At 35.2% G+C, this 17,695-nt stretch overlaps 1 protein-coding gene and 1 long non-coding RNA gene across 9 annotated transcripts; one reads left to right on the forward strand and one right to left on the reverse strand.

Moving 5' to 3' along the window:
• Nucleotides 1-7,622: 7,622 nt before the first annotated feature.
• On the reverse strand, nucleotides 7,623-11,962 carry LOC139824527 (uncharacterized). Of its 7 annotated transcripts, none has more exons than XR_011735156.1 (9): nucleotides 11,651-11,962; nucleotides 10,508-11,539; nucleotides 10,269-10,413; nucleotides 9,989-10,193; nucleotides 9,388-9,660; nucleotides 9,194-9,316; nucleotides 8,850-9,051; nucleotides 8,577-8,673; nucleotides 7,623-8,400 (listed from the first exon to the last, which is right to left on the reverse strand). It is a non-coding gene; the product is annotated as an uncharacterized lncRNA (long non-coding RNA). The 7 variants fall into 7 exon arrangements; XR_011735159.1 differs by lacking the exon at nucleotides 8,850-9,051 and having other exon boundaries at nucleotides 7,623-8,125; nucleotides 8,206-8,400; nucleotides 11,651-11,959; XR_011735160.1 differs by lacking the exon at nucleotides 8,850-9,051 and having other exon boundaries at nucleotides 7,623-8,136; nucleotides 8,206-8,400; nucleotides 11,651-11,959.
• A 1,548-nt stretch (nucleotides 11,963-13,510) lies between these two features.
• On the forward strand, nucleotides 13,511-15,457 carry LOC139824526 (zinc finger protein on ecdysone puffs-like). Of its 2 annotated transcripts, none has more exons than XM_071797061.1 (4): nucleotides 13,511-13,646; nucleotides 14,494-14,713; nucleotides 14,807-15,047; nucleotides 15,133-15,457. In XM_071797061.1, exons 2-4 carry the CDS (start codon nucleotides 14,609-14,611, stop codon nucleotides 15,258-15,260), a joined length of 474 nt encoding a protein of 157 aa, XP_071653162.1. In that variant the 5' UTR covers nucleotides 13,511-13,646; nucleotides 14,494-14,608; the 3' UTR covers nucleotides 15,261-15,457. The 2 variants fall into 2 exon arrangements, with proteins under 2 accessions (XP_071653162.1, XP_071653161.1); XM_071797060.1 differs by having other exon boundaries at nucleotides 13,611-13,913.
• The last annotated feature ends 2,238 nt before the right edge of the window (nucleotides 15,458-17,695 follow it).

The raw sequence follows: 17,695 nt of genomic DNA on the forward strand, positions 1-17,695 counted from the left end.
GCGACCCTGATCGTCCCAATCGTCCCTCGTTTCTTAGATGCTGGTCAGATCGGGTACGCCGGTGAATTGATTAACGCGAATCAGCGTCGCCGTCGGTCGCCGCGGTTCGCCGGCGAAATCCATGTGTGGAATTATCGACACGTACGAGACGCATAACGAGCTAGAGTAAAAATTACGACGACGAAAAGGCGTCGCATAACACGGCCTTGCTCCAACTCATGAAATGTCTTAAGCACCCGATTATCGTTCATGGGCGGATGAGAACGTCGATGATGGATTAGGTGAGTCAAAGACGCTTTTCTCAAAATACGAACGACTCGCATGGATGAATTCTCGCCAAATAATTTTTTTTTTACATCAGATTAAGAAATTTTATTCCAAATTTGACGCAATGCCTCTTCAATCTGATGTAAAAATAATACATCAATATGAGATCAAGATTGTACGGGTGATACGGTTTTTACTAAAAAAAAACCTCTACATATACACACATACACACGTACACTCCGTACACATACATGTACACGTACACGTACACATCATGCACATCAGGTTACGCAAATGCCGGCGGTATTTTTATATCGACTTATAAAAATAATTAAAAATATAAGATTAATGAAAGGAATCATTAACTACACCTATTTTACTATAATAATTTATTTAAAAAAGGATTAAATCCTTAATAATCAATAAATCACAACAATGAAAAGATATAAGGACGTCTTTGTCGTGTTAACAAAATCTAAATTATGTCACGACGTAACGTAGTGATGCGTGCAAATGATATACCTATACAGCACGAGTTCCTAGATCGTACAGGCACGATAAAAGAAATCTTATGATGGTACGATTTAAGAAACTTGGTAGATTTTATAAAAATATTGATTTAATTTTTATAATACGTGCACAAATATACATATATGTATATAATATGCAAAGAATGTAAAATATTCTACAATAAACTTTCTTTTATGAAAATATAAAAATTTATAATAAAATTGTATGATTACATTATTATCAGCTATATAAATTAATCAAAAATTTACATCAGTTGTACCTGAATTTTTTAAATATTGTTAGCACGCACACAAAACAAGACGTAATCTGTTTCGTCTATATTACTCATTTCTCATTTATTTCATAGTTTTGTTATTAAATGTTGCTTTTATGTTAAGTAATAATATAAAATATTAATGAGGTACGATTTAGACGATTTAGATTTACCGGTACGCATTCAGCAGCTCTCTTCTAACAGAGTTAAATCAGGTGTTACGGCTGGGACAGCGAAGGGAAATCGATATTTCCCCTAAAATAGGTCATTGGGATGGTGCGGTCGTTCCGTGCGTTTCGTACGCCTGAAGGATCCCCGTGCGTGCATAAATTTGGCGAAATAAATAAAAAAAGGAGGGTGGCTTTATATAATTAATAAATTCACATAAGTGTAAAGCCTTAGGTCACCATATGTGTTTCAAATTTATTTTAACTTTCGGTTGTCACACCTCTTTTTTCGAACACGTTTGTCACACGGGGTCAATTTGACCCCAATCAATTTTTAAGCAGCTGCTGTTTAAAAACTAACAGTTTAAGATTTACAGTAACTAAATCTACGTCTTTTACATTCTATTAGATATGCCGTAACTATTTATATACATTTTTTGGATCCCTGAAGAATTAATATCAGTGTTTTTAATATTTCCTGCATACTTTTGGTTGGGACGGTACTTCCAGAACATCGTTAAGAAGTCTACTGTTCTTTATCAAACTTTAAGCCAGCGCTTAAAATATGATTCTAAACGGATCGAATAACAAGCGAAGAGTTCAACGAAGACTTATCAAACTTTAGTCGTTTCAAACATTCCTTTGAATAAATTAAACAATATTTTTCCATTATTTCATAAAAAATATTTTCAACAACATATTCCTGATAAAAATACATTACGAAACAGATTTGTAGATCCTGCTATGCCAAAGCAATATCTAAAATCAGACAGATAATAAGACTTATATCGAACGCGATAGACGACAGCTCAATACCTCCCTTCTCTAAGACTCCGAGGCTCATTAATATATAAGACAGAAATCGTTACCTCGTTTGCGTCGATTAAAGAAGAATTACCTGATACTACACGCCAAATATCCAACAGCTCCTGTACGGGTTTACGTTTACAAAGATTAACTTCAAAATATTCCACTTCCTCCTAACTTATAATAACAAGGTGGAGTACATGGCTGATGGCGACTCTTTTTTACGCAGATAAATTAATTCCACGCGAAGCGAGGTTCATCCCATACCGCCCCCGGTTAGAGGGCAAAACAGCTATTCAATAATATTGTTTTACATCGTTCCACTTTTCACGTAAAGCGAAGTCCATTCCACACCGCTTCCTGTTTACATGGCAAAAAGAGGTCAATTATTGTGGTTTCAAAAAGGTAGTAATTATTATACCTACCTATACAATTTCATCAAAATCAGAAGAGGGTAGCATATTAAAATTTAACTAAATGTTAATTAAGCTAAATAATTAAAAAATAATAAAAAATTTAACATCTCGGAAACTAGATGTTTCCGCATTTTGCACTTGTGGCATTCGACTATACATTTAGTAAGTGCACTACCTATATAGCTATAAAATTTCTTCAAAATCGAAAGGGGGTGAGTCTTATTATAAAATATTGATTGTAGTAGATACGTTAGAGTTTTATTTATTTTTATAAGAGTAATCGACAAGATCGGCGCACACATTGAGGTTAAAATTCTCAACAATAACTATCGCGCGTGAAAGAAGGTATAGGAGAAACAATCAAAAAATAAATATTGGACTCTCGAAATTAAATAAAAACTGATAAAGGATGGCTATGTCAGTCAGACGCAGTTATCGGTGCGTAAGAAATCCGAATATATACACTGTTGAATAAATCAGTGAATTGGATTTTTTCGATGCGTCGGATGCTGTGTTGAGATGTAGTAAAATTAGGTCGCGATTGTGCCCCTGTATGTATTTCGAAAATTGATAAGCTCCGAGTTTCAAACATATAGATGTGAGAGAGGCTCTCCGGAGAGCCGGACAGCAAAGGAGAGATTTTAAAACAAAACCACACAGACAAATCAATATAAGAATTCAGCGTTCTCGGAGCGATGAGCGAGAATATAGAAAGATTAATGATAGATTTATTTAATTTCAGCTATACAAAGCCATGAAATGGACTTGGTTTACAATACACCTTAAACACACTCATACCAACTTTTTTAACTTAACGCGTGACACTGTTAATTCCTTATTCCGTACTTTTTAATTTCTTCTAGAAAAACTATCCCTTAAACCCAACACGCCTAAACTATAGAAAGATTAATGATTAAATAATAAAGTACGTAGAAATTCTTATTTGCTTTTATAATTTAGTTATAATGTGGCAAATATTTGTGTTTTACTTAAATTTTTAAGAACCTACTATGATCAAAGAACACCGTCACGCGTCATGATTATTTTTCAAAGAAGAAGAGAAAATCCTTTTATGATCTATGTAAGTTGCAACTTCGTCACAAATTATCCTTTTTTTTCCGCGAACGAAGTTGCGATTTTATGAACGATGGAACGCGGCACGGGCCACGGGGCGAATGCTCGAGGAATCGAACGGCGGCGATCGATGGAGCATTGTCGCGAGCGACGATAATTTTCGGAGATGTACTTTCTATCGCAATTTCGCAATCCAAAATCGAGAAAATAGAAGAAGGCTACGATCTGAGTCTGTATTTAAAAATTTCGAAATATGCGGAATCTATGAAACATTTACATTCGGATTTCCCGCCGGCGTTTTTCCCCTTCGACTTACACAGAGACGCTCCTCTATTCGTGTGACGGCTCGACGAAATCATACTGCCCCACTGCTCCAGATATCGATCCGAACCGACTGTTTCCATAACAACAAGTGCGCGCGATGCTGGCAGTCAGATTTGATAAAAATTTAACCTTTTTTGGGAATTAATTACAAGGAAATGAATACAAATTGTGACTAGTACTTTTAGGTAATGTTTACTAGTACCATAAACAGTAAAGAAAAAAAATCAGCGATTATGTCGTATGTTTATGAAATATGTGGCCTTAAAAAAGCTCAAGACATCACATCTGAACTCGCCTCCGGCTCGTGCGTCCACTCCGGACGTCTAATTTCCATCTTACAGCACTTGTTACACAAATAACTAAATCTATTTGATAGCAAAAAACTAAATCATGATAAGTTATATAGTTTTTTTTGCATCGTCTGATAATGTTCACATGATAGATTTAACACCAGACGAGTGGAAGATATTTTGCAGTGCTACATACTGCCATATATGCGAGAAACCGTTCGCGGGTAATTATTGCCACCAGAACAGTCGTTATAGAAGGGTGGGCGAGAGCGGGACGGACGATATGGTGCGGAAGCAATAATCGCGAAACCAAACTTTTACAGTCGTTCAGGCAATCTAATTGCCGTTGAATTGCGTAAACTCGCGCGAGGTAAAATTCAACAAACCGATCTACGTATGGGCATGTGTATACTCGATGTATCGAAAGTCTATTTATATGAGTTTCATTACGAGTATATGTTAATACTGTATCGCGACATCGCGACAAATGCAAAATTATGTACACTGATACGGACATACCACATCGAGTGCGAGAATATTTACGAGACGATGAAACGCGACATCCACAGATTCGACACGAGCGATTATCCGACTAACAACGCGTACGGTATACCGCTTGCAATATATTTATAAAGCACAAAAAACTTACTGGCAATATCGGGAAACCAATTCAGCTTAAAGATTCTGATTTAAAATTGTTGTCGCTTTTCCGCAATGCGGATTAATTTTCTTGTGCTTATATACATTTACCTGAGATAATTATTTAGCATCGAAAAAATTAATAATTATTTTCCACTAATTATTAATTTTTAAATGAGTATAAGTAATTCATTTTTAACAAACTACTAATTATTTTAATAATTTACTAATTAGAAAAGATCTACAATCTAACGAATTAACAAATTTTAAGTAATGCATGGATAATTACCTAAACATGTAAGACGTTTAAAAACTCTAACTTTGCAAATAAAAGTATAAAAATTGTGCAAATTAGAAATAAGAGCTGGCTTAAAAATGATAAGGTGCAGTCAAGATTTGTATATGAAAACTCTGACAGTGTCGCTGATTTTTTACTGAAAGTTGCGAAGAAACTGGTGTATTGCAAAGAAAACAGTTTATCACTAAATGTGCTGAAAATATTGACAGTTTTGAAGCCCCTTTAAAACAGAATAAAATAAACTTCTCTAGCAGTCATGAAAAGAAAAAAGTGATTGTAAATAATAAAGTTCAAGAAGATCGTCTGCAACGTGATCTTTTCGGACGTATGCTAGCTATTTCTATGGAAAATAATATGGATATTGAAAAAATTTAAACTTTTCCACGTACTCCAATACCAATGTCGTTATGCCATATAGATGGATCAATTTTCAAGACAGATAAGTCCAGTTTGATGAAATGCCTGCAGGTTGAAAGTACTGCGCCTACGCATACTGACGTCCTCTTGTTTGATGGATTTTTTTTACTTCATTGTATTAAAGAAGTTCCTAAAACATTTGGCGATATTTCAAAGAAAAAAATACTGCAAATGATTACAAATAATAATGCGTCAAGTATTCATCTTATTTTTGATCGATATTGCCAACCATCCATCAAAGATTATGAGCGCTATATGCAAGGAAGACAAGCAAATGACCGTGACTATACGATATCTCTGGACCGCAGCAAGTAAGGCCCACCGACTTCGCAAAGGAACTTAGGAATGACAATTTTAAAACAGCTCTTGTTTCTTTTTTAATAACTCACTGGGGAAGTGACGAAGTCGCTCCCTTTATTGGTAATAAGAAAATTTTATTAAATTACGTTGTTTGTTATAAATATGAGGTCAATAGTAACAAAAACGTAATTAAAACCACAAGCCATGAATTTTCATGTCCCTCGCATGAGGAAGCGGATACAGAAATTGTATTCCATGTTACAAATATTAATTATGCTGCAAACATAACACGTAGATGTTCTGATACGAACATATTAATTTTATTATGCTCGGAAACATGCATCATCGTAAAAGCCAAAATAACATTTGCATAGAATGCGGTGTGTCAAATAAGCGACGTATAATTGATGTAAATAAATTATACAACTTACTTGGAGATGAGTTATATAAAGCTTTACCTATGGCTTCCACGCATTCACCGGCTGTGATTATAATCCAACGTTTTTCAGAAAAGGCAAGCAACGCCCCTTCAAAATATTATTTCAATCTAAGGGTTTTTATATACAAATTTTGACTGCACCTTATCATTTTTAATTTTCGTAGCCAGCTCTCCGTCTATATTTACGTGCGCGCAGAAACGCTTTTTATGGAGCGCTCGATCTTTTTGGCTGTCAAATCCTTAATTTTGCGAATTTTAACATGAACCAAACAACGGCATTTTACTCGGGAAGGATAGTACTTTCGACAAATGCAATAAAAAAATCGATTTTCTGACTGCCTAGTCCCCCTAAAGTATATCTGTTTACACACATTGCAACAAAGACATAAAGAAAATCAACCGAAGTTAAAAGTTATAGCTAATTTTATTGAAAAATTTCATTACATAATGTATGAAATTACGTGAAATAATTTGTTATATATGCGTACTATAGCTCATATACATATATTTTTGTTGCTACATGTACATACATCCGGCTCGAAGGACCACAAAAATGTTCGCGAAGTAACCGCGAGCGCGAGAACGAGTGATGTAGAAAAACAAGTATTAATTTTGATTGAACAAATATTAAATGTCAATGTCAATTTATGTTACAGCTTGTGCCCTTGCATTACCGTGAATTTGGCAAGATATTGCATACTATATGATCTTAATTAATATCTGAACAATTTACTTTGTATATATTAGTATAAAAAAATATTTTTTTAACATAGAAAATGCTGTTATACAGTGATTTACATCGTTATCTATTAAAAACTATAAAGGAGAAATATCCTTATAAATTTTGTAGCCAAGGGTTCACTCATTGCATCTTTACAACGGTGTTACGTCCAACCCCAGGATTAGAATAAGAAAAACTGGGAAGCGAAGGAAAGACTAACCAGAAGGGTAGGGGTAAGGAAAGACGCAACCAGATAATACTTGCAAATGTCGCTCGCAGGTACACGCTCTGAGGCGCGTGACACGAGCCGAACGCACTTTCAATGGCTCAGGAAGGGTCAACGTCCGTAGGGATGCTGGGACGCCTTCCGTGAGCGGTGCGATCGTCGGTCCTCTTTTAAGTCAAGGAATTTAATCCCTTTAAAGGCGTCTAACAGAACAACATCCACTAATCGCACCGATTTAAAAAAATTCAACATTCGAATAAATTACAGACGTCATGTGGAGACGCTCAAAAAACAACTCCAGTACTCGACACATGCAGTAGAAGTTCGAGAAAAATTTCTTTATTACTTTAACAACGATGGAGCTGTAGATTGACAATACGCTTACGTGTAACTGGCGTAAAAAGCGATCATACTGTAAATTTTGCTTATGAGTAAATAAATTGTAGTACAAGGTTTTTGATAAAAGGCATATATTTCTAAAGATACAAACGAGATATAAATATTTCTTAAAAATAAAACAAATATTTTTTAATAATAAAACTGGTTACTTTTCATTCAAATTAAACTCTTGTCCCAGTTATAGTGAGATTATACGGTTCTTCCATCATTCTTTCAATGAGAGGTATAGTGGTGAACCAATTGTCACATGTCACTGTGCGGTTCGTTCCGTGGATCGGAGCTGTGACCTCGCGAAAGAAAAACTCCGGGATTGACTCAGTACTGCTTATTACATGATTTTTCCCAAGTAAGAAATTGCATAAATCTGAAAATAAAAATAATGATTCATTGCAATAAAAATTAAAAATAAAAATTTTAATTAAAATAAAACAATTATTAAGTATAGGCAGTTGCAGCGTCGTTCAGCGTTTTGAACATTAGTCCGTATTTATCCGGTTTTGACTTAATATAAACGCGCATTTTGCAACGTCCTCTGAAGCCGAGTAGTTGCTCGTCCACTGTACATTGACTACTTGGTTTATAATTATTCTTGTAATTTTCAATGAAAATCCTCCAAATATTGCGTATTGGAGCAAACCTGTCATTGGCATCTCGTGTAGCTTTTATATCAAAACGCAGACATACAGATAAGAACTGGAACCGTCTACATGGCATTACACATCTATAAAATGATGTTCCATTATCATGAGTCCACAGCTTTTTTTCATCGACACGATGCGCCTCGCCAACCGAGTTGCCACGCTGCGGGAAAAATGTAGCCCGCAATTTTGATCTGAAATAAAAAAGATTATTAATTTTTATATATTTTTATTCTATATGAATCAGGAACATGGTTAAAAAAACTGTAAAATATAAAATTTTTTAGCACTTGAACAAAAACATGACATTTTTGAGAAAAAATATCCTCCGTTTTTATGCAATAACAATTATTTAAATTAATATCTTTACAAATGTTTGAGGTTCACATAGAATGGTCCTTATTATCCTCCGCCATATCGACATCGTCTACGTCTACGTCAGAGTTTTTCTCTTCATTATCGTCATCCTATAATAAAATAAATGCGTTTTCTCCGTAGTTATATACATTTCTACTAAACCATCTATTACAATCAAAATTTAATTTTAACACAGTACGAAACAAAATTAATGAAATGTGATGAAATAATATATAATTTAAAAAATTAAATGTTTTACAAATATAAGTTGTTTTGCTTTACGTACTTTGTTCTAACATAGGATTTAAAACATATTGTGTGTTAAACATGCTAAAATCATTGTTACATGAAGATGATTCAAATATTCTTTTTATTGCAAAATCACAATTTTTAAATCGAGATTCATGTGTTCCTCTTGAATTTTAGTTTCTATCAAATTATTGATCACTTGTTTAGCAGTATATCTTATTGTTACGTTGCTCTACTTCCTATAATATAAATCACGCGATAATCATATGAGTAAATTCAATTTTATTTTACGACTTCTTTCTGCACGATATCGGTTTCATATATATTTTTATGGAGATATTTTAGAGAATCGGGGTAAAGATCATCGACAAATAGTTATACTTTTAGATGTGCCAAATGGTATTCAAACAGAACTTTGGGATTGGCGATGCTTTCGACAGTGCTAACGAAGACGAAGGGCACCTGACCCTCTTCTCGTGGGATCGTTCGAGAGAGATATTAATTCTGAAAGTAATATCCTATAAAAATATAAGCTCATCCAATGTTCTATTAATTAATGATAAAAATATACTTACTACGCCACTTTTGTCGACAATCTCTTGAATAATGCAATCATTTTCCCAATTACTTTTCCTACCAACACCCGTGGGACTTGTATAGACTCTTCGCTGTATTCCAGCATAGAAAAATTTAGTTCGATATCTCGTAAATGCACAGCCTATTTGTAAATCTAACTCCTGACGCGCAACAACGCTTTTGGCTTCATTTTCATTGGACTTTACCGGTTTAGCCAAAGCAGATTTTATATCTTTCTCCGCAATGGCAGAGAATCGTACTCGCCATATATTCTATTAAAAAGAAAGCTGTTTAATAAAAACATATTTACACAGTAAAAAAATTTAATGTCCCAGAAAGTCCACTCTAAATTTTGTGTTAAAATAACTCATGGATTGTGTGTTATTTTTTACATTTAGAATTGTTATTTTAGTCGATACAACATTTCTAAATGTAAAAAATAACACAATGCATGAGTTATTTTAACACAAAATTTAGAGTGGACTTTCTGGGACATTAAATTTTTTACAGTGTAAATCGTAATCAGCGATCCATCGCAGAACAACAAAAAGAATCAATAGCTTCAATAATTTACAAGTATGATGTGTACAAGCAACTTACATTTATATATGTAATTTTCTGTGCATTTCTTGCTGCACTGCATTTATAACTTCAAAGCAAATATTTTCACCTTTTTTGTCGCAATCTAGCCATAATACTAAATAATCACAATGCGCTCCTTCTTTGACCAAAAAGTATGGTATTTTCAGTTTCGGTACCGCTTCCTTCTTCTCAGTTCTTCAGTTGAACAGGAGAACAATTCAGCCTGAGATATACATTTTAAAAAATTCAGTTATTCTGTACATAATAAAAAACAAAACTGCAATATGTCTAATCTTACCGGATCTACTTTGTCTCAGTTGTTGTATATTTTCCAATAAAGTCCAATGTCACAACGTGTCCACATACAGAGGTTATTTTAAAATTTACGGTCTCGGATCTAAATTGACCTATCCATTCGTGGACGGAACAAGAGCCATTCAGTCCTAGAGATATTCGTAGAAAAAATTTATTATTATATAAATGAAGAAAAAGGAAAGAGGAAGGTGAAGAAGGAAGCAATTCAAGTTATCAACGCACGTTTTCTGGTACTACATCGTCCATTACTCATATATTGGCCAGGGATGCTCCCAAAGAAGGTTTTTCAGTTACCATCAAAGCGGTTTTCATTTTGACGCAATATTTTCTTCATGTGGCATTACAATTGACTTCTTTTTCTGTCATGTGGCACCGATTCCCAATACTCTGATGGGCTCGACACGGCCAGGATTAAAGGTCTGGGCGCATTCATCCACAGTGGCTGTCATCGCGAAGTTATATGATATATATTACGGACGAAGTTTGCATAATATACAGTATCGACATTGCCCAGGTTACAATATACATAGACCCATATTCTCAACTCTTTTTTATCAATAAAAGCGCACTTTTTTATCGCTAAAAGAAAATTAAGAATATGAGTCATAATATATATATAAATACGTGATCTAATGCTAACATTGCTCGAACAATGTGCAATTGTTCGATGCAATGCTCGACATTACACACCATGCGAAGTTCACCCGTAACATATATACATTATTAATAGTACATTAATAGAAGCTTTTCATTTACAATATTTACATCAAAACTCAGATAATTCTCATTTGTAACAGATAATTCGATTCTGTCTTTATTATTCATTAATTGCCAAAAAGGATAGAACGACGTTACAAGTGAGAATTATCTGAGTTTTTTTATGTAAATAGAAAACACTTAATATATATTACACACAATATAATATACGTACATTACTTTTATTTGTAATGCTATCTATTTTTGGTAAATGTGCAGAATAGAGGCCTCCTCACCGATTTCGTTGAACTTAGGCTTAATCAACGCGTTTTTGCGTGAAACGAAAGAATCTGGCAAAAAAATGTCGCTCTGCCCCGCGAAGCGCAGAGAGCGTTCACCGATTTTTAGACTAACAAAAATACACATCGGTCATCTAATACGCGCAGACTGTGAAGAAGTTGTTGAATTTGTAAAAGTGCAGCAACCAAGTCATAAGAACGCTTCAACATTGCAATCCTTTGATTTATCTTATACTGATTTCGAGTTTGGTTAGACAAGCTGCAAATTAAAAAATCAATAAATAACATATAAACAGATTACTATATATAAATAATTATAACCACACGCACAATCTAAATATAAATGTAAATATATTAATAAATAAATTACCTTGACAATTTTCCTTCCATAATCCAGTCCTGATCGTGATAATATTTCTTAGACGGCCGTAGTCGACATGGATTTTGACATATGTAACAAATGTATATTTCTCAGAAACATCCTTTTCCTTTTCAATAAAATTACAATGTCCATGTTGCCAGCAGAGACAGAGATCATTAAACCGTCCTCTTCCATAAAACCACATGTGCAATTTATTATTTCTTCTCTCCGAAATTGATCTACTTTTACCAGTTCGCCGTTAATCATCATCATCACCCCTTCGCTCTGTGTAATAAGTCATCACATTTATATAAAACAATAAATAACATATAAACAGATTACTATATATAAATAATCAAGAGACACGGTAGTGTCTCGTGCCAAGTACACGCGGAGCGAGACCGACCGTGACTCTTTTACGCGACGCGACGGGTTGCGAGTACCCGAGATGTTGAGATTTCGATAACGAGTGAACGGATCAAGTTCTAAATAGACTTGATCGATAGCTTGGGGTCCAATTAGGGGGGGGGGTTTCTCTTATAATATTCCGCTACGTGCCCTACGAGCGGAGATATTGCGACGCAAAGTCTAAATGTGAAAATTTTAATTATAACCACACGCACAATCTAAATATAAATGTAAATATATTAATAAATAAATTACCTTGACAATTTTCCTTCCATGATCCAGTCCTGATCGTGATAATATTTCTTAGACGGCCGTAGTCGACATGGATTTTGACATATGTAACAAATGTATATTTCTCAGAAACATCCTTTTCCTTTTCAATAAAATTACAATGTCCATGTCACGGACCACGGACCATGGATCTTTCCGTTACAAATCACTCGCGCTATCCACGCGTCATGCGTCATCCCTCACGATACACATTGACACGTGACGAGGTTAAAACTATAGATAACATTTGATACGAAGGGCCTAAGCAGAATGGCTGTCTTGGCAGTGTTTTATGCCTTAAGTCTTTGTCAAGAAGACTAGAGAACGTCTTTGTCAAGAAGTCTCTAGTCTTTTTGGTCTTTGTCTTATGTAACGCACAATGCTGTACAGTATTGTGCGTTACATGCCAATTTAAGACATCGACTATCGACTTTTTGGACTATCGACTTAACACGGCAATTTTAAGATAATATAATATAGGAGGAGAATAAAAATTAATTGAGCTTAGCAGACATAATTTTAAACTAATTGTTTTTCTTTTTAAATCAACGTGAAATTATTTGAGAAACACGTCTGTAATCCTCCTCCTTTTTAAAAAAAGGCATGTTAAATCGATACTCGCATCTCTCGAAGTCCCGAATCTTCTCGAAAGTCCCGAATTGCTTTGTTGGCTCTTAATATTAAAGCTAAATAGCGCGCGCGAAGTGCGCGTCTGTGATGTCTAGTGTTTTAAACGTTTGGAGTATCGGCTGAACGCACCTATTGGGGGTCGATTGTGTATCTCGAAACCTAGTGAAAATGACAAAAGTGAGAATTTTCTTGATTGGGTAAGTTTTACCATAGTGAAAGTGCGGGATATTTCACGTAAGATTACTCGACAAGAAATTTTGTGTCGAATAACGTCAAATTGTGTCGAAAATATTGGTGCAGTCAGTCAGCAATAGAAAACAGACGCCAGGTCGGGCCTCAGCCCAGGTGGCACCCATCACGTGTACTCCTCGAGCGCACAGCCGCTGTCGTCGTCGCTCTGCGAGTGCCTCTGGTGATGCTGCATCAGAGCCTCTTGCCTCTTGCAGCGCCAGGCCGGCCGGCGCAGCTTGCACCGGGCTCTTGAAGGGCTCCTGGTGAGGCGTGCCCTTGACGCCGCTTGGGAAGGCCAGGGCCATCGCCATCGGCGGGCCCGGGCCCAGGCTGAGTCCCGAGGGACCGCCCGCCTCCGTCGAAGCTCTCTGGTGCTTCTCCCGCTTGAGGCCGCAGGGAGAAGGGGGAAGTGATCCGCGCAGTTCCTCGGCGACCTCGCGCGTGATCGTCGCGACGACCGGGCGACGTAAGTGCCGCGCGTCGAAACATGCACGCGGACACGGCGCGGCGGCACGTAGGTGTTTCATCAGCTTTGTCCGTACGGCCGCGTACCGCGTGCGCCACGCGCGTCCTTCTCGATCGAGGAACGGAAGACAGGCCTCTTCCTCGCTCGGGTGACGTGTGCTGGCCGTGCTGGGTCGTGGAAACGGACCCGGGGGTCGTGCTTTCTTCGCCGCCGAGAATGCCGAGAGAATTTTTGCAGTTTTTTTTGTGCACGTGACAGGCCCACAATGTGAGAGAAAAATTTTTTATTTTGTCCAGCTCGTAGTTTTCTATATGCAAAAGTTACTAAACTCACAGAAACTAAAAAATAATAGTAACCTTACGAAAGTAGAAATTTCAAGCTTTAAAATCCTTTTTTTAAATTTAAATTTTGTTCAATTTCAGCAAAGTTACAGCTGCTTGAATTTTGCTTATTTTTAACAATAAATTTAGTGTTCTTTTAATTTTTGTGAGAAGCGTAGATTACTTAAAGCCCGTATCAGACTACGGATTGGGATTGAGATTGGATTTAAATTTAATCAATCAGAACAGAGAAAACTGACCTCAAGTTTAGTAAACTTTGCTCTGATTAGTCAAATTTCAAGCCAATCTCATTCCCAATCAGTCTGATAGGGGCATAAGAGTCGACAGGAGTAACACTACCGACCTCTGTCGGATTGCTTAGCTGCGAGTCCGTATTTTATTTATTATAAATTTTTTAAGAGCCAAAATAGAAAATGCGGCTGATCTTACTGATTAAAACGAGCATAAGTTTAATGAGATTCGTTAATTAATTTGGCTAAAATTTGGGAAAAACCGTTTCTAAGCAGGTTTTCAGGCAGCAAGCCTTATCTAACGCCGTTCCTTATCCGATCTGAACAAACTCAGTAGCAGGACGGATACGACGTGCGCATCAGCTGGTGGAAAAGTTGGACGAGTCGTCCAATGTTGGATAAATTGAAGGTCGATCTGATGATGAGACACGAGCTGCGAGTTGCCGAGGAGCAGCGTGAACTTAGCTTGAACAACTCGAAACGACGCGGAAAGAAAGTAAGAATCATGTCTTCTAGAAAAGAGTTGGATGCACATACAGATTTGATATAGTAATAGTATTTGTATCTATTTATGATCTTTTGATTGCAGGTGTCTGTAGATTTCAACGTGAGAGAATATTGTACGATGTGCGATCTGAATTTTTACGGAACCTTGTTTACGCATAGAAAGAGCGAAAAGCATCAACAATTGAAAACTTTTTTGCATCCCCGCTGCTTCCCTTGTCTAAAAGAATTCCCGTCTCGCATAGAATACGACGAGCACTGTTTAACACCCGCTCATATGAAGAATGCCGGAAGTGCGAGGAACAACAAAAAAAATAAAAAGAAAGGTAATGAAGAAAGAAGAATGAAAGAAAATGTTTGTTTTCGAAATAATTTCGAAGAGATTTTTAAATTGATAAATTGTTTTTGTAGACAAACTGGCAAAGGTAGAGAAGCTGAGGTTCGCACCGCGGAAGACGAGGAGAAAGATGTTTTTCATGACGCGAAGAACGAAAAAGAGGAGGATTCAGAGGAACAAGAATACATCACGGATATTATAGAAAATATAACTGAGAAGAAATTCAAAATATCATCTTACAAATATTGACGTTAAAATCAGATCTTTATTGGTATGGATTATTTAAGAAAAATTATAAGTTTAATTATGTAAAATTAATTTATATGAAAAAAAAAACATTGCGCGTTCTCTTTGTACATGTATGCTATCTTTACAAGAAATTATATTTATTTAGGTAAATCTATGGTCAAAGTATAGTATCCCGATCAAATTGGTTGAAAATTTAGTAGTTTTATTACGTATGTTTATGACGTCCTGATACTATATTTGTAATTTGTAAAGCCCTACAGGCTTTATTTTAGTTATAGTACAGTACAGTGCAGTATTATTTATAGTATTTACGCATACGCGCAGTAATTCTAAAGTACGTAAATACATGTAAATATAGCTCCGCAATACTATAAATTAAGCATCGTTTTGGTCACGCGATTTTGTTAACGTCGTTAAATCAAACGTAATTTATTTAATCGCGCTAAATATCGAGGCATATATCAATATTTTTCCACACACATAGAGTTAAAGTATTATTGCTTCAATTGTAATAGATTAAATCGGATAATCGATTAAAACAGATTATCATTGGCAATTATGAAACGAACAATAGGATTTCCGTGATAGAAAAAGTTGCCATCGTCATTGCGAGTTGTCCGACGAAAATGTTTACGTACTTATTTCCTTTTACGTTTCTTAGTCGATGTGATTTGCTAACTTACCTGGTTCAACTTGACTAGGATCGAGGAGGAGCGATATAGAGCGGCGTCTTGGCTAATCTCCACCTGACGTCTGTAATTTATTCGGATGTTGAATTCTTTTTTTGTAACTTTCTATAGTGGATGTTGTTCTATTAAACGCCTTTTTCTATTCCCACTAACGGGATCAGCGGGGGTTAGCCAAGATGCGTTTTGCCCGTCCGAAACATATATCTTACGTGTCATCGCGTCCCTATAGATCTGCAGTACAATTCCTGCTTATACACATACTTATGACAGGTGTATGTGACTCAAAATGATTCTTATACATTTTATATTAAGCGAGTAGACCCATAGCAGAATTAAATTTTTAACAACTTGCTTTATATATTTAGATAATATGTTTAAAAGTTGAATAAAATTATACAAGTAAAATTAAGAAAGATTTACAAAATTCATAAAAACTTTGATATTTATGTATTTTTTACAGAATCTCTTATTCTTTTATTCGCCCTGCTACTTTTCTGTCACTCCATGCTGTCGTTCTCTTGAAAAATCATTAGAGAAAGTGACTTGTTGTTGTCTCAAATAGTTCGACTGTACTGCGAAACCAGTAAAAGTGTCAAAATAAGTTTACGTAGCTTCATTAAATAATATTTATATCAGAGGTGAGAAATTTATTATTATCTAGAAAAGACCGAAAGAAAACGATTTATACATACAAAATGTTTTAATATTATTAGAAACTTGAATATAAAAATAATCCATAATCCATAAAATCCTAAAAAGTTATTATAAAGATCATACTTAAAAAAATATTATGATACATAGAGTATATTATGAGAAGAAATACATCGGTTTTCTTAAACAAAAATTAAGTAATCGATTAGACAGAAATATTAAATATTTAGAAATTATGATGTAATACTTAAATTTTTCAAGTATACATATAAAAAAGAAGAATGTCTTTCTATACCAGTCACAAAGAGAAAAAAATGGCCAAATTCTCCACCGTGTTATCACCGTAATATCATTTTATTGTCCAAGCAATGGCTGTTTGCCTCATGATTTCCTGGACTTTATCGTTGCCCACTCTCATATCCATTATTGATATACAAAAACAGCATTAATCTTTTATACGGTTGTCTCGAATTTAAGTATTTATGCAGACAAATATTGAATAAAAAAAATTAGATAATATAAAGCAAAAAAAAGTAAAATTGACGCAAATAATTTTTATTTTACAATTATAATGACAATATATGTTTTCCCAATTTATTTTGCATTTATTTGAAAAAGAATGCATTATACAAATAAGACATAAAGAGATTATAAAGGTAATCTTTGCAATATCAGGATATATTTTTATAGACATATATGTATATATGTATATATGTCTATAAAAATATATCCTGATATTGCAAAGATTACCGCCTTATCATGTCCTTATATAACTGTTCTACAACACTGTTCTCGTTTATGTCTTCCACCAGTTCCTTGCCCTTATTGATTTTGTCCTTATCATAATGCTTGCGATTTCTCCTGCCTCCTCTTCTCTGCGACATCGCGATTTCTCTTAATTATCTCCCTTGATTAATCTGCTCGTTAACTGTACACGGAACGCATGAACTGTCTCGCAGACTGCGTTATCGGTATTATTATATAATATGTTACAGCCTACCAGCTTGGTCTCGGCCTATAAGGGAATTCAGTAAGGGAAAATCAGCTT

This window comes from Temnothorax longispinosus, unplaced genomic scaffold (assembly GCF_030848805.1).
Source record: "Temnothorax longispinosus isolate EJ_2023e unplaced genomic scaffold, Tlon_JGU_v1 HiC_scaffold_42, whole genome shotgun sequence".
Classification (NCBI taxonomy): domain Eukaryota; kingdom Metazoa; phylum Arthropoda; class Insecta; order Hymenoptera; family Formicidae; genus Temnothorax; species Temnothorax longispinosus.